Raw genomic sequence first — 27,845 nt, forward strand, 5'->3', positions numbered from 1 at the left:
ATCCCACTTCTTCTCAAGTCCCTCAGGACCACCAGCATGCCTCTGGGACACAATTCTCCATTTTTGACTTGAGTTTACAGTGCTCCCTCCTCAAACACTGTAAGGGTTCCTCCTGAGTAGTGGACACAGTTATAAACATCTATTTCATTTATTTGCTTAAATGAACAAAGTTTTGCGCATTACAGTTGCCATTTTCACTCAGTCATAATACAAAGCCTTATCCTGTTGCCTTCAGTGAGCTGCAGGTACAGTAAACATGCACATGAATACAGATTCCCCTTTGAGGACATACATATTGTAAACAGTGTTTCTAAACAGCATTTAATTTAATCAGGCACAAACGATTTGTGTTCATTAGCCATCAGTGTTTTAGTGTTTCAACAGGTGGGCTGCTCAAGGTGAGTGACAGTCAGATATGATCAAAGGTAGAACTGGACTAGCGCAGCCTTACGACACACAGGAAATGAGCACAGATGACTCTGTTTGGACTCTGTCCTCGGTGACATGCTGGACGGCCAGATATCGTTGAAACTCAGAAACAAATCGCAGGACACTAATCGACTTAAAAAAAAGAGCCCTTCAATGCTTCAAGGGTGCTGGATAATCTTAAACATAGCTGTACAGAGTGTATATTGAAAGTGCTGTTATGAGCCACACATCAGATTCAAGGTAATGATTTGATCTTTTCTCTTTTGCCTTCAGTGGCTGCGAGCGCTGCACTCCAGCAGGCAGAGCTTCAACATTGTTTTTGGAGAGTGTCCTTACTGCAGTAAGGTATGTGTGTGCCTCACAGTGTGACTGACAGCTGCCTTCAGAAAGCCCTCAATAGACATTCAGCTTATTAATTAGCATGCCTCTATACATCCTGTAGCCTTTTCTTCTGCCACTGCGCTTTCAACAATGTGCTGCATTCATACACTTTGACTGAAGCTACTCCTCGTCTGATAAAGGAGTAAGCGTGTGATACTGCGTGTCTGTGAATGCAGCTCGCCACCGATTCAAAGTCAAAGACTGTTTTATTCGAGCGTGTGAGTTGCAGTCAGAAACGAGAGCCCCCTTCATCTTTTTATCATAAAGAAATCTTTCATCGCATGTTTACCTTTACAGAACATCTAATAGGCAGAATAAACTGAGGCTTGTCCTTCTATTTCAGCCCATCACTGTGAAAATGGCAGCCCAGAAGTCCTGATGAGAGGCTTTGTGTTCCCGGCTGCTCCATCTCCACTTTGGGAAGGAGCTTTGAAAGGAGCTGTTAAAACTCGTCGATCCATTAGCTCCTCAAAGGGGCTTCAATGTACTTTGGCAAACTCTGACAACAGCAAGCAGTAAAAGAAAGGCGCCCAGAAAGAGGAACCAGGACGTCAGCCATTCACTCCATTGGGGACCGGCTTCAGGACTTGAGTTTTTGGGAACAGACTCTTCCCATTTACCCAAAGCATCTCTGTAGTAGAGCTGGCTATCCCAGTACTTTGGATGGCTGTACACCGCTCTCTGGTGTGTGTGTGTTTGCCTGTCCATGTCACGGTTTGCTCGCTCTTCTTTTCTCCTTTGTGGGAAGACTCGGCGCTCCATTCTCGCTGAGATCAGGGGCACGTCATCTGTTTTGCTGCTTGTCCTTGTGGGGTTACGTTTCTGTTAAAGAAGGTAATTCAAGTGTGTGCACTTTGAAGCATTTAGGTGTCAACTTTCAATTCTGCTTTTTCTTTGTAACCTTTAGAAATCTGGAGGAACAACCTAACTGAAGAGTCTACAGCACATCGTAAAGATTTAGTCAGGTGTAAATAGTTGTTTTGTAGCCTTTAGTGTAAAACAGGTTCAAACTGCCCAAGCTGTGGCCTCACACCTGTTTGGGTTGAGCTCTGGGCTTTACTGGAGGACTTCTGAGATCACGTGCAGCAATGGGTTTGGGCCTTTCTTCCTCTTCCTCACTGTCAATGTCTTCATAACTGCACACAGGCCTTTGCCTCGGGGACCTTCTGACAGCAGGGAGAACTTCTTCCTTCTATATTCAAACAAATAAAAGGCAGTTTGACCAATCAGGAACTTGATCATTTATTTGACAGTGAAATTTAGTATTTTAAACAGCCACAGCTCTCAGGTGCATTACAGGTAGAGGGATGAACACATCAAAGTACAACATCTAATGGCAAACGCACAAGAACCCAGGGTGCTGTGTTGTCTGCACTGTTCCACCACTGATTTTTAGCTGTGGGTAACCCCTGCCTGTCCAGATTCATAATAAAACAAAAACACTAGCCAAATTATTCTTCATCTTCATAACGTGCTCATAGTGGAATCCATAGGGGACAAAATCCACTAACCAACCAATCGAGGCAGCAGTGAACAGCTCCTGTTTTATGAGGTAAAATGACTGTTTTTGTCAGTGGAGGCTGGTGGAGTGTAATGGCTTGTCTGACAGCAGGTAAAGCAGTAAGAATGTTCTAATGTTGGCGTCTACTTAAACCCATATTGGTTCTTTGAGGTGTGTAAAATCTGTGCCTGATGACTGTGTCCACAGCAGCGTGAGGTTTTAGATTCAGGCTCTTGTCTGTGTGGGAGATCACTTCAAAGAAACCAAATTATAACCTGCTGAGTGAAAACAGTTTACCCACGTATTACTTTTAACACAGAAATATACAACACAGTTCTGCAGCTCCTGACTGAGAAACCAACTGCTTTTATGCATGACCTGCAATATTACACATCGTACGTCTCCTGCTGATCACTCTGTTTTAACAAAGTGCCTGTGACAGATATTTGAATGTCATTCTGTCTAAAAATACTAATTTTTGATCCATTTTGTGTAAATCTTCCAGTGTTTCACCTTGAATATATTACATGAGAAGTTTGTAACTTCATTTTTCAGATTTCTTTTTAATGCAGTGTGTTTTGTGTGCAAAGGTCTTAAAAGTAGCACAAAGGCTGAAAAATGCTGGACAGTAATTTACTCAGAGTTTGGATGCCTTGTGGTGTTCATGTCATCTTGTACACACAGAGGTGCAACATCAGGTCAGTCAAAGCTGACCTCATCATTAGGTTAACTCCGGCTTCAGCTGTAGTCTCTGATCTTTCTTTTAGACACTTTAGCAGGAAGCAGAAATGTCACACAGTAAACTGTTACACAAGCTTCTGAACCCTTCTGATTTAATATTCCAGTGTATTTCAAATCTAGTTTCAAAGTTATTTTTGTATTTACAAGAGATGTTAAAATGGGACTCAGGTTATGTTGTCTCAGCATACTGTTGCATAAAGGGAGACAGTTAAGGTGTTTGAGGCCTTACCTGTTCTGACAGAGGTTTATTGATGGGTGGTCCTCTGATGTAGCCAGCTGGCACTGCTTTGGACTTTGCGCCTTCATGGACTTCATCATGGTCCTGTAGAGGTGCAGCTTTGGCTCTAGAGACTCCGCTCGCTCCTCCTGCTTTCTGCTGACGGAAACAAAAAGCAGTTTTATTATCTCTGTGATGGCTGATGTGAGGCCGACACGACTGCTTTCTAACTGACCTCATTTCAGTCACAACATTATCTGCGAGCTTATTTCTCCTCCTTTAATGCAACGCAGCTGGAGGATAGATTGGGTCAGATATGAGATCCTGCCTTCTTCAGTGTACGAAGCTATACAGTGCAATTTAGTTCAGTGTTCTGCGTTTACTTCACCGTGTGTCACCTGCTAGCAGGAGAGCTAACATAGCATTAGCTGACGCTAGACAAGCATCAGCAGTTTGTCTCAGATGAAGGTAAGGCTTTCACTGTCCACTTCCTCATCTCAGCTACTGACTCTCAGTTTGTTTCTTTTACTGGACTGTTACTGTTGTCAAGTCCAAAATAAATACTCAAACTCAATACCAATATCCAGGAGAATACACAGTCACATTTTTCATGTTACACATAGGCAGAACTGATAATATTTGCTGCCTGATGCCAGCACCAACATTATCACTACAAAAGTTGCTGCTGAGTCCAGATTCTGTGTGAAGCCTCAGTCTAAAGGCCATTTCCTCTGAACTCCTGATCTACAGCTGTGCATGCTTTGCTCCTATGTCTTTTAATGTCACGTGAAGTCTCTTTACCCCATAAGCCCATCTTTGAACTGTCTTCCTTAAATAAAACTTTGCCTCACTACAAAACTATAATCCTCCATAAAATAATTCCATATTTATCCAACACTAGTGGCAAATGATTGTGTGAACATACCCATTCAGTGGCCTTTATCTCAGCTGACATTTACTCTCCTCACTAAACCGCCTGTAAATGGCCACTTCTGTTTAACTAGGGATCAAACTGGCCAGCACTTTAGCATGGAAATTAAATGACACAAGGAGAGGAGAGGAAATCAGGAGCATAATTGGAGACACCCTGTGCTCTGTAGTGTGTGTCATCAACTCCTTCAAATTGGGCCGTTGATAGTAGGGGGGGTCAAGAAGTTATTCTGTTAAATTGAGGCAGAATCGCAGCCCTCCAGCTTCAGACCTGACCACCTCTAGTTCACATGCTCGTTGGGGCAGGTTAGCCCTCCCTTTCACTGCTGTCACAATTTAGCACTCAGGGTTAAGAGACTGAGCTGGGGAAATGAGGATCTTTGTGGCCAAACACTTAAGTAGTTGAATGTTGACTGAATGGTAAAATTCTGTCAATTATCACCAGTCTTAGATCTAATTTTTTTTGTGTATTCTCAGCTTCTGTGTCATAGTGGTTATTCTCCGATGCACGAGAAACATTTTAAGGAGGGCCAGTCAATGGTGAGAGTAATAAGACCATCACATCACAAAGATTCCCACTGGGGTTAAAGCCAGCAGTCTGTGGTGGTGAATCATACTTTCATAATCTGCCTGACGAATCCTGGCGTTGTCATCTTGGAATACGCCTGCGCCTGTGAAGTGACCACACCCGCTGAGAAAGTGAGCTGCTATAGACAGATGTCCAACTGAGCCAACATTTCAGTAAGAAGCCAAATACCTACTGGAGGATGAAGGTGGGTTCACAGGATTTCAGTGCATAAAGGAAAAGATGTCAGTGGTGCCAAATTTTTTCCACACCATCTCACAGGTTTTGAGTCCTCACCTTTTCCTTGGCTCGAGGATCTTTGGTGGGCGATTCCCCTGCAGCTCCCTGTGGCTTGGACAAATCAAGTCCTCCCCTGACAGCACTGCCCCACAGGTTTTTAAGATACTGGTAATCGGGCTTCTCTTGGTAGCCCAGTTTGTTCACATAAAGGAGGAATTTGGCCACCTCATCTGAAGACAGGAGCAGAGTGGACATCAAGAATCAGATATGTTAAGTGATACTGATTTGATTAAATCTGGTTGGATTTTTACAAAGTTACTATTCCAGAAAGTGTGCATCTTCAGAAAATGAAGCACCCTGTATATTTTTGAGTGTGTGTGTCTATGTGTGTGGTGGTATCTCTCCGCAGAGGAGATCAAGCGAGCACGTGGCTAAGGACCTGCATGTGTGGAAGTGTCATACTCAGTCAGTCCTGATGCATCACACACTGGCCAGGTGACATGTCTGGCACATACTGCAGTAGCACGGTGACACACACACACACACACACACAGGGTTGATGCATACCCCAGCTCTTATCTGTGGCGGGCAGCCGGGCTTTGTCAGCAGAGGAGAATCTAGTCCCAACCATACATCACACACCGAGCCATAGCACAGGTGTGACCTCTCCTTATAAAGAGGAGAGATAAAACACGACTAACTTTGAAAGGCATGTCAATGGGACAGCTGTTTAATTGCTACAAAGTTATTCTGGAGCTTCAGGTGAGAGAAAAGGAGACAGTGTTTTATTCTGGGTGGGACATTTTCATGTAGCCTGGACTGTCACAGCCTCGTCTCTTCTTATAATCCAGTTTAAAGATTGTCTTCACTTCAGGCATTTTTAAGCCAAACTAAGTTTAGCCTCTTCATTGAGCTCAGCAAATAACCACACAGCTACACCAAGTTTATGTGTCACGCGTCATCATTTTCACCCAGCTAGCAAAGGATTTTGCACTCTTTGCATTATTAACGTACTGGAATCTTAATTTACGATGGGAATCTAAGGTCACAACACCAAACGGTAAATATTCGGCCATGCCGCTTAATCTTTGAAGTCAGGAGTATAAAGTCAAGCAGTTAGCCACACAATTTGCCTACACAGTGCGTAAAAGTCACCCACACTGTGCTGACTCAGTTCTTGGATCAGATTCCAAGCAGCATGTGGAAGAATACAGAAACACCTGTAGAGTTGGGCTGTAGCTATATTCCATTAGACCTGAACTTGCCTTCAGTATATCTCTATAAGTAAAAAATCTTTGAAATAGTCCATTTGTAGAGAAAATATAAGTAATGACATCATTCTAATGACTAGAAAAGTCGTCATCTTAGATATGTTGTTTCTACATTAACACGTACTGATTTAAAAAAATAAAGAAGTGCTGCTCTGTCTAATCTTGTATTCTTATTAACAGAGACTCTCAGTAAACCCAGAACCCAAAAGAAGATTTTTCTCTTCCCCTCCAAAGGCTTGTAGTTTTACTTTCAAATTCTCTCGTTAACCTGAGAAGTGGAGAACAAGTTCGCTAACCTGAAGATGCCCTTTGGCCTTGGCTTACCTGTGCTGGCTCCGCTCACTGACAGCTGCTGGACTGAATGTGGCAGATTATCCATCAGTCTGAGAGAAGAAGTGAAAACAGAAGAGGTGAGAACAGAAAAGATCTGAGAGATGGACTCGGGCAGAGCAGAGCAACATTAGTTTTTCTCACTCTGACATCAACTACACACACTCAACATAATTATTAGGAGTAGATTATGTATGCAACACTGCTGTGGAGTACATTCCATATATATCTAGCCTCATATCAGACAGAGCTGTTAAGTCATTACACTCTTATTTGCACTTGTAGTCTTTGTTTCTTTTTCATTAAATTTAAAAAGAATTAATGGAAACTTTAAAAGACCATAAAAACCTGGAGAACTATTGCTGAAGACCTCATTAAAAATTACAAGCAAGTCTTGTCTTATAGAAAGCTCACCCAGAGATAAGGAAATTCTGGGTGGCTCAAGACTTTTGCACAGTACTGAAGCAGAGGAGACTTGGCAGCCACCCTAGCATGAATCCAAGCTCCAATCAAAATGAATGAGAGCTCCATAACTCTAAAAGCACACAGTAAAATCTGCCCTAAGGTATAACTTCAACAACAGACAAGAAAACTTATCCTGTTTAATGAAATGCGCTCAAGCAGTGTCCTGTAAGCGAAACAGACTCAAAGCTTTGATATAATTTTACCACTCCTTAAACCAGACAGGTGGACTGGGTGATGTCTGGGTGGACATCATTAAAACAGACTACACCTATGCTATGCTGCACATGCTTCTTTAAGGCAGAAACAGGAAGAAAGGTAGTAACGATTTATAGTTATGTTAATAAGTGAAATTCCAGTATCAGACTGTGTGTGTGGTACTATATGTTGTACTGTTAGAGCAACAGATGCTGCAATGCAATTATTATAATTTAATTTCACTACAGAAATCTGCGACATCAGTCAACAGCTTTTCATGGCAATAAAGAGACTAATCCAGAAAAAAAGATGTTTAAAATCTTCCACCCTTCTGTAGAGAGTACCCGGATACACGGTCAGTCTCAGTTACTCCCTACCTGGTCTTTGCCTCCTGGACCTGAGTTGGATTTTTGAGGACGTCGTCCCAAGGCAGAGACCCACATAACCAGTGAAGGAGACAGAAACCCAAAATTTGGAGGTCACCACGTCTAGATGCCGCTGTAGAGGAAGAAAAATGAGATGATGGTGACGGTGCAGTACTGCTAGCATAATTCTATAAAGACAATTTAAAGAAGACAATGAAAAAGTAGAAGCACGTAAGTCCGTAGTTAGAAAATATTGCTGTTTGTCGTTCAATCAAATAGTTGGGTTTTTTTTTCCTGTAGCATAGCCGAGGTTGGACACAAGTACTCTTAAATTTTGAGGTTAAAGCTAACACAGTAGAAATCAATCAAAAAGGCTGAAGCACAGATACTAATTCTTACACTGTGTCATCTCTCAGTGGGTTATTTTGTTTGGCCAAACAGGATGGAAACTTATCAAGACAAGAAAGTGTATATCAACTAGATTCCTCTTTTCAATTACAGTCTCTATGTGAGATTGAATACTGTGTTATACCATCATGATGACTTTTTGGTGGGTGGGTTCAGCTTCTACTTCCAAATGGACTTGTGTAGCTTCCCACACTTACTATGATTAAAAAACCCTTCTGGAGGATTCCTGCTGACTTATTTGGTCATTTTTTCTTTAGGATCTTTAAATGAAAAAAAAAAAAAAAAACCTGTGCGTCATCCAGACACTCAAAGTAAAACTTCAATGACTGGTTGTAACACACATCTCAGTTCAAATCACTACCACATGTTACAGAAGTCAACAGTAGTGTACTGCTGACCCCATCTGTGCTCTTCCAGTCTGCTAACAGAAACATTGTTTTGTTTTGTTTTTTAAATGGTGGAACTGATTTCACTTTAGTCTGAAACTGGTGGGAAAGTGAAAGGCAGATCACAGGCTCTCTATATAAAAGTCTGTATTTAAAAGATGGACACAGCCACCATGACATCACCCAATTGGTTTCGGACTCCACATCTTTAAGCACCAACACTAGTGGTTTGACTGCAACATGTTGGTTTTTTGAAGCCAAAAGTGACACATGGTCAATCAGTGGGACATAACAGACTGATTACTAGAATATATTCATCAAAACTAAAGGACAAGCTTCCAGGAAATATTGTTTGTCTGATAGACTGCTTAACTACAGACACGAGAGCACAATCCAGTGAAGTGACTTAAATTAGCAGAGTTGAAACCCTGCAGGGGGCACAGCCGGCTGTGTCGGCACACCTGATAACTCCAAGGTGAGACATGAAAACGATTTAAAAGCTCGTACCCTCAACAGTTGTTATCAAGGAGGAACCAATCTAAAGAGTACAAAATATGTGTCTCACACCAGACTGTAAAAATGCTTTACATTGCTGGTAAGCTCGGCATTTAAACATTGGAGTCTGTGGGGACTGACTCCGTGTTCAAGCGTGCCTCAGATGGCTGTCAGAGGAACTGGAGTTCTGGCGCTTCCACACTTCATTTTTTAGATGGGGCGATAGTGGCTCAAGAGTTGGGAGTTCACCTTGTAATCGGAAGGTTGCCGGTTCGAGCCCCGGCTCGGACAGTCTCGGTCGTTGTGTCCTTGGGCAAGACACTTCACCCGTTGCCTACTGGTGGTGGTGGTCAGTGTCCGGCAGCCTCGCCTCTGTCAGTGCGCCCCAGGGCGGCTGTGGCTTGCCATCACCAGTGTGTGAATGGGTGGATGACTGGATATGTAAAGCGCTTTGGGGTCCTTTAAAGCGCTATATAAATACAGGCCATTTACCATTTTCCCAAAGGAAAAAGTACTATAGCTTACTGGGGTATATTAGACTTAATAGTTACTATATACAGTAATGGACTTCTGTACATTTTACATCAGATTAAAACTTTGGGTGTAAGATTCGGATAATTATTTATTAAAAGCAACACATTTTAAATGAGAATAAGAAAGAAAAGTATGTTTCTGTGCCCCCTTTTCCCTGTTCATGCCCTATCGGCCCCCCTGGCTGAACTTTGCTAGATCCGCCCCTGCACGGTTACCAGCCGTCAGCTACGTAGAAAAAGATCCTGGTGTAGAAAGTAATATTAAATAAATTCTAACAACAGATTATCAAGCTTAAACGTGCTGCTGTTGTTCAGCCGCTGGTTTCCTCTTTCTGGCGCGAAGTGGGCGATAAACAAGCAAGAGAGACGGACTCGCGGCAGAAAAGCCGATCAGCTGATCATTAATCAGTTTGACGATTGAAGTAGCAGCAGGAGAGGGCGAGGCAGTCGCTCCATATATCTGTTGTTAAGCTTAATGCAGGAATGCTTTACAAACATTCAGAGATGAACTTACACACTTGTTTTACTTCTCTCTGAGAGAACTTCCTCGGAGATGAAATGCCAGATTTCAGGCTACAAATACACACAGCCGCTCTATCACATGAGCACACTGCTCCGACGTGCTACGGTTATGAGCCGAGTTACGCCATGTCGCAAGTTTTTTGATGTGCTTTTTTGATATTTAATGGATCGGATTACATTTTTTATTTCCCTCCGATATCCGATCCAGTAATTTACGTCAGTATTGGACCGATACCGATACGTAATATCGGATCAGTCCATCTCTACTATAGAGTACAATTAGAGTGGATCAGTTGCTGACTTTAAAGAACTATTGTTCTCAATATGTGCCTTAGACCTAAGAGTCCTGTAATCAGCCATCTCAGCACTGTAAATATCCCAACACAAAAAAAGTTTCCACAAACCATAACCAGGGATCTGAACGGCACAAGTTGATGTTAGGGAACTAAATAGATTTTACAAGTGTGGCTTCCCATGTACTAAAGCAGTGGTGTCAAACTCAAATACACAGTGGGCCAAAATTCAAAACTGGAACAAAGTCGCGGGCTAACACTAATATTTATTGAAAAACAAAATCTTCCTCCAGATATAAGAATGAATCTTTTCTTATGGACTCAAACAAGTTTTGCTGAAAAACTTAATATGGAACAAGCAAAGCTTAATACTAAACGATATATATATTAGCTGTATAATACCAGTAGGCCAGCTCTAATAGTAATTTGGTATGGCTTCGCGGGCCAAATGTAATTAGGCTGCGGGCCAAATTTGGCCCGCGGGCCAGAGTTTGACACCTATGTACTAAAGCTTCTTTAAGAACAAGTCCAGACTGTGTTTGTGTCTTATTGTGGTTGTGTGTGTGACTGCATGAGTCTACATTAATGTGTGAGGTCTATCAATATTTAGCGACCAAGTCCATCCAGAGGGGTCGAGCCCAAGGGTTTTAGCAGCTCAATACTGTAACAGCCGCCACACGTCTCGGGAGAAATTACCTATCGACTGACTCCATCAGAGGGGAGAAATCTCCTCCCTGAGTCGCAGCCAGCATTGATCCTCTCCAGCCAATAGTCTGGTCTAAGGAGGAAAGCGTGGTCACTGGCACAGAAGACCACATTATGTGGGATGGGAGGGCAGTAATCTGACAACGTGCAAATTCTTGAAATGTAAGTATTCAAATGTACGAATGCAAGGTTACATCTTCAAGATGAAGATGGGCACAGATCACCTATAAGTACTAAACATTTCAAGGAAACATTGTTGTGTCTGAGTCAGAAACTGCAAGGCTAGCATAGAATACTAAAGTGGACCCAGCAGGAAGTCTAAATAATCAGTGAGGCTGGTCAGAACAGGAGTAGTGGTGAAAGACTGGATGTATAGAAAGGGGGTTGAGAAAAGAGGTGTTAGATAATGCCTCCCACCCAACAGCATGTGCCGTTTCTATGGAGTATTTAAGAAAAGATTATATGGATATACCACACACACACACACACACACACACACACACACACACATATATATTAGGAGTACAACGATACTCGTATCGATATTGAACCGTTCGATACAGTGCTTTCGGTTCGGTACGCATATGTATCGAACAATACAACATTTTTTATTTATTTTATCAACTTTTCTTCTGACGATGCAGTCTTTGTTGAGCGCTCAGTGGATCTGCGTTCACCTACTCTGCCTAGGCTGCACTATCGAGTGCAGATCCACTGAGCGCAGCGCAAGCTAGCAAGACAGAAGCTAAGCTTGTTGCAACATGGCAACTGCCTCAATGCTACCCGAAATTGAACCTCCCCCACTCTCATTCAGATCTGGCGTTTGGAACTATCTTGGTTTTCATGTGAAGTATGACCCTGATGGACAAAAGTAAAACAGTATGTCGGATGTGTCACGCAATGCTCAATTTGTGGGAACTAGTGCGTTAGCGCAGTTAGCTTGTTAACGTGTTGACGCCGTCCAGCCCCAAGCACGGGGCGATCCGCGGTAACTTGTTAACGGAGATTTGCCGTGTTATGGCATTAATGTCATTTTAACGAGATTAGCGCTGACAGCACTACTGGGAACACAACGAGTATCACTGCACATTTACACCGACATCATCCTAGTGCAAAGACAAGTGGAAGCAGACAAAAACAACAAGCACGCATGCTACAAACTTTACCCGAGTCATTTAGACAGCCGTTTGGCCGCGTTAGCACACGAGTCTCCTTATGGGGACCCGATCTGTTTAATATGTTGTTGAATATAGCCCAGAAGAAGCGTATAGTATAGCTTTTATTTTGGAAAGAGCCATTTCTCTGTAATAAACTCTCTTTTCCAAAGATGAGTGATTTCTCAATCAGATAGATTTATTTTTTTATTTTGTTGTTTCAGCAACATTACATTTAAAAACTGTACTTTTGAGTTAAAATATATATTTATAATTTTAATAAATGATAAATTGAAAAGGCATGAACATTTTTTTTGTATCGAAAAAATATCGAACCGTGACACCAAAGTATCGAACCGAATCGTGAATTTTGTGTATCGTTGGACCCCTAATAAAAAATAAAATAAAAATTATAATATATATATATAAATATATATATAGAGATAGAGGAGGCAGATACCGTCTTTTCCACCTGTTTTGATATTTTTCAAACCTTAATGTTTGAGTGCTTGAGAACAGGTTCAAAGAAAGTGCACTCTGACAGCCTAATCTAGCAGCAGCTGACTCTGGTTTACACAAATGTTCCAGTCTCAATAAATTTGAGATTTATTGAGATACACACCCTGTGTATGGGTAGTCTCAGTCTATAGGCTGTATAATACCTTTTGAAAACCCCGGGAACTACTCTGATAGCTACCCAACTGTCTTTATTGATGTATACTAAGGTGTCAAAACTTGTCATTAAGGGTAAAGGGAAAGTTAACAAATTTCATCTTCATGGGGGAAAGGGTTAAAGAGTTCAGAATTTAAAATATTTTTTCACACATGATTTCATTTTTAATTTAGTCTTTGTTAAAATAAGCAAACCTGGGAAAGACGGGATATATTATAAAGTCCTAAATAAAGATGACTTCAATGACTTAAAATGGTAGAACCAGTCCTGAATAACATCTTTAATGGCTACTTTTTAAACAAAACAGATATGCACAAAGCCACAGAGAAAACAGAAGAAAGAGCAATCCAACATTTAAGAAACTGTCGTCATGTGCCACGCTTCATCTCAACAACTCTGATAACAAGAGTTAGATGCGTTTGCCCTTGTGGGTGTAAAGTGTGCATTAAGTCAGTGTTACACTGAGGCTGCCTATTGTTGTAAATAATTACACAGCCCTCCATAGATACCAGGAGCCAGCTGAAAGGGAATAAAGATGAAAAATACATGTGATACTGACACTAGAAATAAGTGTTGCAACTTCCAGAGTGCTATAATAGATTAACAATTAAAAAGACAACAGCTACAGTAAGTGCTGCAGACCTTTGTGTATTCTGTTATCGCAGTTCAAAATAGCATTTTGTGTGTCTGCTCCTCTGTATTCATGTAAGCATTTCCCCTCATACTGTCCTCAACAGCACAAGACAGAACAGAGACAGCTGCATCTGAGTACATACCATCACATATAAACACTTACTCAACGGAAGATTGGACACAACATAAATACGCAAGTATCGTGCATACGTAGCATTCTTGGCATACACATGCATTCTCTACATGCTTTAGACAGGGAGGTGAGGAAGTGATGCTGTTGTTGTCAATTATCTCCTATTGTTATTCAGATTCTCTAAAGCACGCTGCGGTGTCACACTCTTAACCCTTCTGCTTCACAGTCTTGTCTTTCAGAGACGGTCTTCTGTCTGCCGACCGCCCACCGAATGGCGGTAATTACACTTTTTAACTCCAAGTTCATAGGCCGGCACTCGTCACCATGGTAACCTGTCAACATCTTTGTGGGGATTGTTGCCATCAGGGCATAGAAGGGTCAAGCTCTTAAACTATATCTCCAAGAGCAGTCACATGTACTCTAACACTTACCGGTCCAGCTAAGCAGGTATTAAATATAACAATATCTAGAATGTTAAGCATGTCGAATTTTTGTGTAGCTCAGGCACCAGTCAAAAAAAAACAAAAAACAAAAAAACAAAACTTTTTTATTGCTGTTGGCTCTAAGAGTCGCTTGATGTTGTCACTTTACGTTTTTTCGGAGAAATCAAGTTTAACGAAGCGGAAACACCAAAAAATTAGTCCAACTTGGAAGTGCCCAAAAATGCAGTTCTTGGAGAGGTTGTTTGAGACTGGCGACAAAAATCGAGTCCAGTGTAAAATGTCAAACCACACACCATTAAAAAGCATGTTTACAGCCTGGTACAAGAAGTGGCTTTGGCTTCTATGGGTAGTTTCTTCCTTCAATAAACAGCTATAGACTATGTGCAACTTAGCATATGCTACTTCCGGTGGGGAAACTCCTGTAGGGCGCTTTGTTTCCAGTGTGATATTCGTGTCTTGTTTACGGTCGGGTTTTCCAAAAAAAGTCAACCAAATGGACGAATCAAGCAGCGATTTACATTTCTCAAGTTGTCTTGGGCATTTACCGAATATATCTGTAGATGATGTTCGTCGACTTGTCGATATTTTTCCCTCGTGCCTCAGAGCAAAAGAGAGAAAGGATTGAAATTTCTCAGTATTTGTATATAGAGTTCCCTCATTTATCGCGGATGTTATGTTCTAAAAAATAACCAGGGATAGGTGTTTAAACACTCTCAAAGTTCAAAGCTTTGTAAAAAAAAAAACAAAAAAAAAACAAAACAAAGGCCATTATAGAATGAAACCAAAGATCAAAACCTGTTTTCAGTCCCAAACATTTATTTGAGAAATAAACCTACAGTATATTTGTTTTCCTATAAATAATAATGACAGATTTTAGAACTAATGAATTTAACTTTAAGCTTAATTGCTTAAATTAAGCTTAATGCACCTTATAATCCGGTGCGCGGTATGGTTAAAAAAAATAAATAAATAAAAATTTAAAAATTTAAAAAATACGGTAACTGCTACCTTCCTTTAGCATGTCCAGAAGTCCAACTTTTTGTGCGACGGTTAGCATCTTCCTCTGCCTTTTGGGTGCTACCGCAGGTGCCTTTGATGGTGCAAAACATTTCATCGACATTGTTGTGTTTGTTGGGGAGAAAACTTACAAACATACAGTACAGCACTTCAGAGTCACATTGCTAGTGATCGATGTAGCGATTCTGTACTGTACAGGAGAGCACGGCTGGGGCTTCCTCCTGGTGGGACATGCCCGGAAAACCTCGCCCAGAAGGCGCCCAGGAGGCATCCTTGTCAGATGCCCGAACCACCTCAACTGGCTCCTTTCGATGTGGAGGAGCAGCGGCTCTACTCTGAGCCCCTCCCGAATGGCCGAATTTCTCACCCTATCTCTAAGGGAGAGGCCAGCCATTAACGCAGCTTAGTAACCAAGCTTGCTAGCACTTGCTGAAAACTCAAGACATCTTATTTAGATTAACAGGTGAGATGCACGAGTCGAGAAATCAATGAGAGAATTAACCGTCTCTATATCTAGCTTTTCTTTACAGTCTCTGGTCCTGATATGTGACCAGTTAATTATTCTTTGGATTTCTTTTCTAACAATTAAGTACCTGAAAAGTTTGTAAGTACCAAACTAGAATGTGTGTTAAACTGTGTCTTGATTTAAAAAAAAAAGCAAAAAAAAAAAAAGCTTAAAGACAAAATATTATCAAGAAAGTTAATAAGTAATTTGCTTGCCAGATACCAACTAAAAGAAAAGAAAAATGTGGGAAAAAAACAGTATCTTTCTTTCTTCTGCGCCTTCTTTTCCCTCTTCTAAACATTTTACAGTTGACATGCTTTTCATGTGATAGGTTTTGCTGACAGGACACAATCTGAACCTCTTTCAATTATCGATTATGCTGATAGAAACTCTCCCATGGAGATTAGGCAGTCTGAGCCATGCTAACTCACAATATTGAACCGGTGGGTAGTGGAGTTGGTCGGTGTGGAGCTCACAGGGGTTATCTGTGACTTGCTCTAACCAAACATCAAAGCCCTTAATTAATGGGGGGATGAAAACACGATGCAGGTTATGACTTTAGCTAATTAGGGAATTGTTAAACAGAGATGGTGCTGGGGAATTCAGCAGGGGCCGCGGATGGAGAATCGATGGTCAATGAGGAAAGGGAGCCGGTAGGCAATTTGCCAGTTAATGTGTTCCCAATACCAGCAAGGAAGCCAGACGGTGCTCAAGTGGACACTACTTTACATCTATTGATAAAGACGGAAAGAATAGACATTATAGTAGCCTTAGTAAAGATAACGTAAAGCACTTTGTGAATTTTGAACACCTTTCATTCTAAGTTGTAAAATCTGACATACTTAATCAAGTTAATGTCTCTGTTCTGGTAGTTTGCATTAGAAGACCATATCTGAAAGTTAAAATGAGGTAGGGGGCATTTTTCAGTCTTTGTTCATTTTACTGTCAGTATCATGGAAACTTTCCTCATTATTTTAATGAAAAATACATCTAATAACAACAACAACACAAATAATGCGACTACTACTACTAATAATAATAATAATACACTGTGGCCAGTAAAAACAAAATACATTTGTAATCAGTTTTTTTGATCAGTTTCAGGAGCACTAAAATATGATATCAATGATGTAATCTAGAGAAACGCTGATATGTAGCATTCACCTACATATTAGCAGACGAACGCTACATCTGCTAATATGTCAGAACTCTTTTTAACTAACTAAGAGTATTTTTTACTAACACATTAAGTAGCTCAATCTAATTTTCAATAATGCAACTTTGTTCATGTTTAACTGTGTTTCCATCACAGAAATGAGGGTGGTATGATTCAGGTATGAAGCGCCTTGAGGCGACTTTTGTTGTGATTTGGCGCTATATAAATAAAATTGAATTGAATTGAATTGAATTGAATTGATCGTTTTAGCCTCTATAAGAAGTCCCTGATCAGAATGTTGTTCGTTGGTCAAGCAAGCAATGCGTTTTAAGCATTATTATTCCACAGGCATTTTCAGAGAGACCGCAACATTTCTTTGTTTGTAGTTTGTGTGCAGCAATAGCCAGTATGAGGCCGCCAGCAGACAGACAAGTCCAGGATTTGTTGCCCATGTTTGCAGAGAATCAGATACAATAGGAATTTGGAGCATCAGACTTTTGATGCATCAGTGGACTAATTTGCTTAATCTTCTCAGGGCTTTGGCCCTGCTGTGGAAACAATTCACAGGACATTACACGGCAATTGGCAAAGTGAGGAAGATTGTTTCGAATCATCATAAGCTTCAGAAACTTTGCTGTAGGTGTGCAAGTGCGGACCACTTTAATTAATACTGACACAATTGCCCCTGTAATAAGCAGGGGTGTCTTCTTATAGCAATTTAAGTACCTGGTGGTATCTTATTTATCCAATTTCCATTTAAGTAGGCCAGTAATAATTATAATCTGGACTTAAGTTGAAGATCATCAAGCAAAGATGTGTGGAAAATGGTTGAGAATTAAATTTGTACAGGACTGCTGACTGTTAAGTGAACTGAACACTTAACGAGACAGAATGAGCCCCTTTGAATGTTGTACTCCATAAAAGTTACTGACCAAAACAAAGATGTATGGAGGCAAATGGACTGTGCAAATGTATGGTGAAGCTTTATTTAGCTTACCTACAAACAAGTTGTGTGGGTCATATATTCCATTGTGTGTAATTTACCAGGCACGTAAACCAACCATTAATATCCTGACATAAAATTTGAACATTTAGACAGGTTTTTATTTTCTGTTATGTTTAACTATTTAAAAAGTCAAGTGCTTACAGAGTCCTTTGTGGGCATCGATGCTGGTGTATTCGATGGTTCCATTATGGCCCTTCTTGGGGTTTTCCTTGTATTCTTTGTGGACTCCATCAGGGCAGTATCTGTAGGACAGCCCATAGTCTGCAAGGTAGACCTATAGTTCCCAACAGGACAGAAAAAAAAAGTCTTCCCATCTTAAAGATACATGTGAGTTTGTGCGACGTCAACAGTTGCAGGAAAAAATTGTGAAACCTTTGAAATGTTTTTCATTTCTGCATAAGCATTGCAATTGTCTCAAAATTAAGCAAAGCAGGAAAAGAAAAGCTGATTAAACTAAGTGAAAATAGTGGAGTTGATATACAGGGGGAAAACATCCATTACCATATATCTGCTTTCAACAGATAAGGTACAGTTTTTCCATTCTCCAAACATGACACTCTCTTTCAAACAGCTTTCTGGCTTTTCATCAATATCTTTAGCAAATTGCAGACAGCAGCAGTGACTTGAGAACAGTACTTTCACTTTCCAGTCATGACATGGATTATTTTATATTCTCCCAATGATAGACTTGGGTATCCTATAGATCCCTCTTCTTTAAAAAAAAAAAGAAAGGGCACCTCCTGAAAACTGTCAGACATTCACTAAAAACAGACTTTTCCCTTCTCACAGATATTTAATATTGGGTCATTGTGCTATCCTGGGATCTGCTGGAGCCAGTCGTCTAGCTTGGGGGTCACCACACTGAACACTCCGATTACCATTGTCACCACTGTTGCTTTCACCCTCCACATCTTCTCGAGCTCTTCTCTGAGCCCTTGGTACTTCTCCAGTTTCTCGAGTTCCTTCTTCCTGATGTTGCTGTCATTCTGTATCGCTACGTCTATTGTTATGGCCGTCAACCTCCGCTTGTCTACCACCACTATATCCGGTTGGTTAGCCATCACCATTTTGTCTGTCTGTATCTGGAAGTCCCACAGGATCTTAGCTTGGGTGATCTTCTTGACCACCCTTGGGGGTGTCTCCCATTTTGACCTTGGGACTTCCAGGCCATACTTGGCACAGATGTTTCTGTATACTATGCCGGCCACTTGGTTATGGTGTTCCCCGTTTGTTAGCATCTTGCCCCCTGCTGTTATGTGCTGGATTGTCTCAGGGGCATCTTTACGCAGCCTGCATCCGGCTTCTTGCCTGGTGTGACCCCAGCCTCTATGGATCTTGCGCTCAGACCTTCTTCCTGTGCTGCCATGATTAGTGCCTCTGTGCCGTCTTTCAGTTCAGCTTTGTCCAGCCACTGGTGGATTTCTGGATATCAGCCACCTCCTCTATCTGCCGGTGGTACATACCGTACAGCGCCCTGTCCTTCCATGATTGTTCCTCTTCTGCTCCTCTTTCTTGAGGTTCTGCTACCTGAGGTATTCACTGAGCATGCAGCCAGTTGTGGCCATCTTCCTTATGTACTCGTGGATGTTCGTTGTCTCACTGTGGTACTGACACACACTAGCCCTTGGCCTCCTTCCTCCCGCTTTCCTAGCGGCCTCTTCGTGGTTCCCATTTGCCTGTGGGATTCCCAGGTACTTGTATCTGTCGTCAATGTCTGCAATGTTGCCTTCTGCTAGATGAAATTGTTTAACTGAATCCTCTGCATCTTTTTTATAACTTTAATGAAACAGATGTTGTTTTGGGTTATATTTAAGATCAATGCAGTTTAAAGAAAATCAGCGGGTTTTATTCTCTCCTGTAACTGTACCAGGGATCTGCAGTGGACTGACCTGTTCAGGGTCCCTGTAACCCAGCATGAGGTTGGCAGCTTTAATGTCAGCATGGACGTACTCATTCTCATGTATGTACTCCAGTATATCCACCTGGCACAAGAATCAAAAGCATACAAAACAAGAATTTTATAGGCAGATAGTAATGCAGTAAAACGAACGTTTTGGTAAAACGGGGTCATAATTTGACAAACTGGCCTTTAACTGTGTCATTGATAGGCGATCAGGCTGCCTCAGCTTATTTATACTGGTATTATTGAACAGGTCAAAATGTGATAATTATCTCACCAGTCTCTGTCCAAGCTGGAGAACAGTGGTCTTCTTCAGTTGGCCTCCACTGGACTCACAAGCTTTCTGAAGGTCACTTCCCAGTCGATCCATGACCATGAAACGATACCTGAGTGAGAGAAGAAAAGCTCAAACTCTTGTCCTAATTCTGACATAACACAACACCAGATTTACTAACAACCCACACCGAAACTGTACTTTGTATAAAAGACTATGACAGGATGTTTTATTTAAAACAGTGGAACAAAATGCCAAATAACTGACGCTTTTCATAAGATTCACAAACAAGAGTCATAATATAGCAAACAAAGATGAAAAATCAAATAAAAATAAAAAAATCAGAGAAAACAACAGAAAAAATCTAATACTGACAGTGATGTGAAAAACACCCCAACACGTTTTGACTGAAAGCAGATATTCTATTGGAAATAATTACTACAGTTGCCTTAATTCTAAGGCTAGATGGTTGAAATCTGATATTCAAGCAGATGACAGAGCTTTTAAGAAAGCACACGCAACCTCCCCTTCTTAAAATCAGTTTATCTGCTTGATTTTGTTTGTTTTTTTTTTAAACTTTGGTTGTTATACATGTGGATTTCACACTGGTGCATACATCCATCCATCTTCATCCGCTTTGTCCGGGGCCGGGTCGCGGGGGCAGCAGCCTAAGCAAAGAGGCCCAGACCTCCCTCTCCCCAGCCACCTCCTCCAGCTTATCCGGGGGAATACCAAGGCGTTCCCAGGCCAGCCGAGAGATATAATCTCTCCAGCGTGTCCTGGGTCTTCCCCGGGGCCTCCTCCCGGTGGGACATGCCTGGAACACCTCACCCAGGAGGCGCCCAGGGGGCATCCTTGTCAGATGCCCGAACCACCTCAGCTGGCTCCTTTCGATGTGGAGCAGCAGCTGCTCTACTCTGAGCCCCTCCCGGATGGCCGAACTTCTCACCCTATCTCTAAGGGAGAGGCCAGCCACCCTTCGGAGGAAGCTCATTTCTGCCGCTTGTATCCGCGATCTCGTTCTTTCGGTCACTACCCACAGCTCGTGGCCATAGGTGAGGGTAGGGATGTAGATCGACCGGTAAATTGAGAGCTTCGCTTTTACACTCAGCTCCCTCTTCACCACGACGGACCGGTGCAGCGTCCGCATTACTGCAGCTGCAGCCCCAATCCGTCTGTCGATCTCCGGCTCCCTTCTCCCATCACTCGCGAACAAGACACCGAGATACTTGAACTCCTCCACTTGGGGCAGGAACTCATCCCCGACCCGGAGTGGGCACTCCACCCTTTTCCGGCTGAGAACCATGGCCTCAGATTTGGAGGTGCTGATCCTCATTCCCGCTGCTTCACACTCGGCTGCGAACCGTTCCAGTGCGAGCTGGAGGCCCTCACCCGATGAAGCCAACAGAACCACATCATCTGCAAAAATCAGAGATGAGATTCTGAGGCCACCAAAGCGAAAGCCCTCCGCCACTTGGCTGCGCCTAGAAATCCTGTCCATAAAAATTATGAACAGAACCGGAGACAAAGGGCAGCCCTGGCGGAGCCCATCACCCACCAGGAACGAGTCCGACTTATTGCCGGCAATGCGAACCAAGCTCTTGCAACGGTTGTATAGGGATCGAATGGCCCGTAGCAATGGGCCAGACACCCCATATTCCCGCAACACCTCCCACAGGACACCCCGAGGGACACGGTTGAATGCCTTCTCCAAGTCCACAAAACACATGTAGACTGGTTGGGCAAACTCCCATGCACCCTCAAGTATCCTGGAGAGGATAAAGAGCTGGTCCAGTGTTCCGCGACCAGGACGAAAACCGCATTGTTCCTCCTGTATCAGAGGTTCGACTAACGGACGAACTCTCCTTTCCAGCACCCTGGCATAGACTTTCCCAGGGAGGCTGAGGAGTGTGATCCCCCTGTAGTTGGAACACACCCTCCGGTCCCCTTTCTTAAAGATGGGGACCACCACCCCTGGTGCATACAATTTACTTGATATATGACAGCACAAATAAATACTGATGTCCACTTTACTCATGTACAGAACACGAACAAAAGCCAGCTTGGCCTGGTTTCAAAAACCCCAGAGCTCCTTTTCCTTTACGTTCCAAATATTTTACCATTTTTAAGTTCTGCCCAAAGAGTCTACTTTAGAGCAAACTTCATGGAGCTAAATGATGAAAAAAAATGACAGAACACAAACATGCTCCGTTTGTGTTTTGATGCATCTTCTGGTTAGATTAAGGCTATAATACAGCCATATGCAGTGAAAATAAATTTTTTTCAGTTATGCTTTATATTAAGGTTCTTGTAATAAGCATTAAGTCAAGAGGCAATTAATCTTTTTTATAAGTTATTAATATGTGTTAATAATCTATATCAATGTCAATATACGTCTCTAATTAGCTTCATGTAGACAGTGCACACATCATGAATAGATGCCTGGAAAGCTAGAGAGAAAAAAATAGCTTCAAAACTGACACGAAGACCTGATCTGGTTTTCATAACTGAATGTAAAATATCATATTTACAGTTATGTTACATTCGGTTATGAAACCAGACCCCCCCACACACACACACACTTTTATTTTTTTTTTTTAAGGAAAACATAAAATAATACCAAATGTGTCAATTTCTACAAAATACTACACTCATTCCAGTTAGGACAGCTGCATTATTAAATTTAATAACATTAGAAACACGCTGCTCTTTCTTCCTGCTTTTTTTTACATTTATGAATCTAAACACAGCATTGTTCAAGTTATTTTCTCTTTGCTTAAAATTTGGTGGCTGCAAAAAAAACAAAACAATCATAGCAACCTATGAGTTAATCAAACCTATTAGTGTTGACTGTGTCAATACCTGAGGTTATTATACTCTGTAATTCCTGACCCCCAGTACGTCGGGATGCCCAGGAAGTCCAGCTTCTTGCTTCTCTTCCATTTTTGCACTGGAACAAGTTTAGGAAAAATCACAGGTATGCATCTACACATCTACACAGGTGCTAACATGGAGCTATTGTGTCTGAACAAAAAAAAAAACAAAACAAAAACTGAGCTCTAGGAAAAGTAGGCAAATGTTTTGCCAAAAAAGAAAAAAGAAAAAGAAAAAAAGATTTGTCCTTGTAAGTGTAAGAACGTGTGCATACAAATATCAATCTTATTGGGACTACAAATACACACACACACACACACACACACACACAGAGGCCCCAGACAAAGCAGTGGGCCTGGCTCAGGGCTTGATGGCGGCTGGCCTGACTGGCTCTCAACCAGGCTGGCAGGTGGTCAGGGGCTCAGTGGAGGCCCGGGCATCATTACGTGTGAGTAGCTTCCTCTCCAAACGAAGGCGTTGGAGAGCTCAGACAAGCACGGAGAGTGGGGCCCAACTGCCACTGAGGTGCATGTTTGCTTTGGCTTATTATTAATTACTGAGCAGCACTCAGCAAAGCCTCTGAGTCTGCAGCCACTTCATCAGTCAAACGCTCTTGTGCTCCAGCAAGCTGCCGGGACACTGGACGGGTGGTGCTACTCACTGCTCTCGGGTTTGGCTGCCCTCTGGTAGAACTTGAGCTCCGAGAACAGGGAGCCATTCTCCTGGTACTCCTGCATGTATGAGCACACAGTATTAGCACAGTGCAGCTTTAACCAGTGACCATGCAAAAGTTAATTGTCTGTGTCTAATTCCAAAAGGTAAAATTGTGAAAAAAAATTGTGTCTCGGCCAGTGAGCATCATGTCACTTACATGCCTGTTTCAATGCTTTGTTTCCTGGTTGTTTATGTTATTATTCCTTATGTATCGGGAGAAATCATAAAAATACCTGGATGACACATGAATGTTGTCTAACTTTAGTCTCGTGAACCCATGTGAACAGCCCCGTGCAACTCTAAATGCTTTTTCTTTTTTTTAGCTCAAGTCCATGCCCAAACTTATGTTAACTGCAATTGTCACTGCGAAGATCTTTTAGAACTACTTCACACAGTTACACATACAATAACACTGCTAGCTGACAAATAGAATTAGAATAATAGCATTAGCTTAATTTAGCATCACAGCATAATAATTAATTGACTACTGATTGATTACTTGACTTATTGAGCTTGCTTAAGAGAGGGATTAGTTATTGTTATATCTCAAATTAAACAGCTGACAGTAAAACATCAAACAATATTTTCTTCTTCCCATTTATTTCACTGGAACATCAGGAAGCAGCAAGAAAATTTAGCATGTATAGGACTGGTTCAGAACCCAGAGTCAGACCCTGACGAAACGGCAGAAGTAGAGCCATGTAACATGAGGTGTACGGACAGAACCTTCTCATCCAGGTGAAAGGGGATGAGATGAAAATAAAGAAACCGTAAAAACTAGTATTTGTGATTGACTGTTTCCTAACTGGAAGCACACACCTCCTAAACTGTTGGTGTCGTTGAGAGTTTGCAATGCAACCAGCAGAGATTTCAGGAAGTTACTGCTCCCAGCCAAGACACAGTCCAGGACATAAGCCCTTTTAAAACCAAAATGTGTCAATATTTAAGCTCTGACTTTGGTTGGGATTTAATTGAATTTACTGTGCATTTTTTCTGTACGGCACATAGACAAACAGGCATTAATTAGACATCTCTGATTCCTGTTTCAGGTTTCAGAGCATCTTGGGGACACTAGTAAGTAAAGTAAGTAAAATTTTATTTATATAGCACCTTTCAAGATAAAAATCACAAAGTGCTTCACAGAAGCTAAAACCTAAAAATAAAAATCAACCAAAAGCAAGTTTAAAAAGATGAGTTTTTAGCTGCTTTTTTTTTTTTTTTTTTTTAAAAGCGAGACCACGGAGTCCACAGATCTCAGGCTCAAAGGGAGAGAGTTCCACAATCTGGGGGCCACAGTTACAAAAGCTTTGTCGCCTTTTGTTTTCAGCCTCGTGTTTTAGGCTGAAGACACTAATTCAAGTCCAAAGCATTTCTGCTTGCAAGTAAACAAAGAATGTGGCTTATGGCCTGTGCATTATTTTAGCATCTTTATTGAAGGGATAAACAGATAAAGATGCTGTCACCAAAGTTTTGTTCCCTTCACTATAGTCCAATAACTGGCACAAAAAGACACACGTGTGACAACTTCCAAGCAAGAAGAACATGTGGATTCCATCAAAGGCCATTCTGTTAACACTAAACATTACTTCTTGTGCAAAGTTGGAGGAATCATCACACCGACTTTGGTTGCACTTTGCTCTCATGTTTATTTTTGGTCCATGTGAGAAAGTCAGGTGATATTTGGTGAAATAGAAAATGAAAAAAAGAGGAAACGTCATTTTGCTGTATAACAGTCTAGTCATTTAATATCAATAACCACAGTTACACCTGCTTTCTACTGCCAGCAGCATAGTGCAGCCACATTCAAGTATCACAGCATTAACGTGTCCCTGAAGGTGGACAGGTCAGCTGTGCGTGCAACATATGTACTCACCACTTTGATGACAAAGTCAGTGTCTGTTCCAACAGGTCTGTCAATGTCCTTGGAGGCTGAAACATAACAGAAGACAGAATGAAGACGAGACAACATAATTCATGGATGAGAGCAGGCCTCTTGGATCTTAAAAATATATCCAAGGCCAGAAGGAAATGTATACGAGTGTTTTCATCACTGGATTTGTGCATGTAAGCAGTTATCTGTTTGGAAATAAAAAGATCTATACATATTAGAGGGACTGAAAAGTCAGTTTATAACAAGCATCAACATTTATGTTCCAGCGGTGCCTGTGCACCTAAAAGCTTGCCACTGAATTTTTTTACAATCCTGGCAGTTTCATGGAATATTAGGATATTACTTTAAATAAGATTTTGCATAAAATTGTATTTATTTAATATTTTTGCATAGATAAGCAATTATATTGGTTTACAATGAGGCATTCTGTCAGAAGTAAAACAAATAAAAACATTTTAATTTCATCAAGAAATACAACATAAAGAAAAGAAAATTACACAATAAAAATCTGAAACATTAATAAATGTTGCGGTTTGTCAGCATATGACTTCATCCTCAATCTGTGTTTCCTGTCCTTGAAGGTAGCACAGTCTACTGCCACTGGGAGGACCAGATTATCCTCCAGTCACGCAAGAGAATATGGTGGTTGCCTGTATGGAATGAGCATGTGATCTCGTTGCCTTTGAAAAGGTTGTTTTGAAGATGGCGACCAGGTTTATGACCACTCACATTCAGTTGCCATCTTGTTGGTGCATTTTAAGACCGAGATACAACAGCAATAAGAATCACCCTGTTATAAGTTTGTTACTGAATATGGTCAAGTTGACAATTACATGCAATCTGTCTGTGACAATACAGCAATTAGCTGTGAAAAATCAACAACAATCACAAATCTGTTCGTCCTCAGTCAGTCTTTGCGGAAATTCAAAGACTCATTTTGGGCTCAAGTGCAATACACTGGCAGACTGTAGAGAGCAAGGGACAGGCCATCTACCTGCAGAGCGCATCTGCTGTCAGATTGAGGTAGTGTCCAAAGTATGTGATACAGCTGGTCTGTGGACAACTCTTGCGTGGAAAAAAGCAGTTATAACATACAAAGGCTTGAAGTGAAACCATTGTTAAAAAAAAAACGAAAAAAAAGGATCCACTACAGCAACTTGCTTTCTGTGCCTTTCATACTGTATTGTTTAAACTTTAATGATTTTTCAAGCTTTTTCTAGAAATGGAATGAGAGAAGCATGTCACCCACAGCTATGTGTTGCTGGGCTTCTGGGGGACTGCACCTCCATGATTGAAAACCCCCTCCATAGGTGAATACCCATGAAGTGAATGATAAAGCATAAAACTGGGGTAGGCAACTCCAGGCCTCGAGTGCCGGTGTCCTGCAGGTTTTAGATGCGTCCTTGAGCCAACACAGCTGATTCAAATGGCAAAATTACCTGGAGTTGCCTACCCCTGGCATAAAACAAGCTTTCGTGTGTGCGCATGTGTAGGTTTGTCATCTGACACGTTGCTCCTTACCAAGATAGATCAGTCCAAAGCCACCTTGCCCGATGATTTTCCCCAGCCTCCATTTCTTCTTATCAGTGTCTATTAGTATGAAGCCTCCTGGAAGAGGTTTGGGTAGCACCGGTTTTCGTGGAGGTGCCATAAAAACTGAGACTGTTTAAAAAAAAAAAAAAAATTATATATATGAAAACATGTAACGCCCTGAAACCACAGAACGCTGTATGCCTATGAGGAAAAGGAATCAGGGCTGTTTATGGACTTACTCAAGAGCTCTGGAAAACCTCCAAGGGAGTTAATGACGCACTCACACGAGGCTGAAGCAGTTACTGAAAAACAAAACTAAAACAGCGAGTGTAACTGACCATTATTAAAGTATAGTTCTATATTTCACAAGTACTTAGCACAATATACACATAAAACGTTAACGACTCACTGACTGTGTTTATCACATGGAGTTTTTGGTCAGCTTGAATGTTTGCTATGACCAACGGCTATCTAACAGTAGTAGAAACAGTTAGCTAATAACACAAGAACCCTAATAAAAAATGGAATGACAGCTGAATACAGCACAACGCAAGACCGATAAAAACACTACAGTGTTGGCTAAAAGTTACTGGCAGAACTGCTCTGCAAAGACATTTACTGTTAGAAAACTTAATTAGCAACCTGCTAAACTCAGCTAATGAGAAGTTCTTCAGTATGACTCACGGGCTGAAATGTTCAGTAACCGCCGAGATGAAGAAAAGCCGCACGTCGTCCCTTGGGATTCTTAACTAAGAACACACCGATAAGTAATTTGAACTACGCTTTCCTCGCTGGGTTCCAGCACAAACTGCTGCCCTGTAAATTGGAAACAGAAACAAACCCCTTTTCACTTCCTGAACATTATCCCTCCCGCTACGCCACACAGCCAATTGCATGCTCCAAAAAAATCTCAACAACCAATAGGGACGCGAAGGAGGCGCGTAGAAATAACGTAGAAATAATAATA

At 41.5% G+C, this 27,845-nt stretch overlaps 2 protein-coding genes across 7 annotated transcripts in view; one reads left to right on the forward strand and one right to left on the reverse strand.

Moving 5' to 3' along the window:
• The window catches only part of fancl (FA complementation group L), a 31,639-nt gene extending 30,313 nt beyond the window's left edge, over positions 1-1,326 (forward strand). The window contains exons 13-14 of the mRNA XM_085297681.1: positions 703-774; positions 1,154-1,326. Coding sequence (XP_085153807.1) covers positions 703-774; positions 1,154-1,189 — 108 coding nt within the window. The 3' untranslated portion in view covers positions 1,190-1,326. The remainder of the gene's footprint in view (positions 1-702; positions 775-1,153) is intronic.
• vrk2 (VRK serine/threonine kinase 2) lies at positions 130-27,766 on the reverse strand. Of its 6 annotated transcripts, none has more exons than XM_085297674.1 (16): positions 27,521-27,766; positions 27,118-27,193; positions 26,867-27,007; positions 25,328-25,383; positions 23,402-23,471; positions 22,729-22,816; positions 19,870-19,978; positions 19,582-19,674; positions 17,834-17,966; positions 7,643-7,763; positions 6,600-6,658; positions 5,062-5,234; positions 4,817-4,870; positions 3,282-3,428; positions 1,844-2,002; positions 130-1,632 (listed from the first exon to the last, which is right to left on the reverse strand). In XM_085297674.1, exons 3-16 carry the CDS (start codon positions 26,994-26,996, stop codon positions 1,279-1,281), a joined length of 1,746 nt encoding a protein of 581 aa, XP_085153800.1. In that variant the 5' UTR covers positions 26,997-27,007; positions 27,118-27,193; positions 27,521-27,766; the 3' UTR covers positions 130-1,278. The 6 variants fall into 6 exon arrangements, with proteins under 6 accessions (XP_085153800.1, XP_085153802.1, XP_085153799.1 ...); XM_085297676.1 differs by having other exon boundaries at positions 3,282-3,425; positions 27,563-27,765; XM_085297673.1 differs by having other exon boundaries at positions 27,563-27,765.
• Between the last annotated feature and the right edge of the window lie 79 nt (positions 27,767-27,845).

Source organism: Mchenga conophoros, linkage group LG13, assembly GCF_057382185.1.
Source record: "Mchenga conophoros isolate Kocher_MC1m ecotype Shallow Benthic linkage group LG13, M_conophoros_male_GT1.1, whole genome shotgun sequence".
NCBI classification, from domain to species: domain Eukaryota; kingdom Metazoa; phylum Chordata; class Actinopteri; order Cichliformes; family Cichlidae; genus Mchenga; species Mchenga conophoros.

Excerpts from the sequence above, each read along its gene's own strand:
- vrk2 (XM_085297674.1), bottom strand. The coding sequence starts at position 26,996 with ATGGCACCTCCACGAAAACCGGTGCTACCCAAACCTCTTCCAGGAGGC. Across the intron at positions 2,003-3,281 it reads ATAAACCTCTGTCAGAACAG|AAGGAAGAAGTTCTCCCTGC; the intron begins GTAAGGCCTCAA and ends GTTTGAATATAG. Across the intron at positions 1,633-1,843 it reads CCAGAGCTCAACCCAAACAG|AAACGTAACCCCACAAGGAC; the intron begins GTGTGAGGCCAC and ends CTTCTTTAACAG.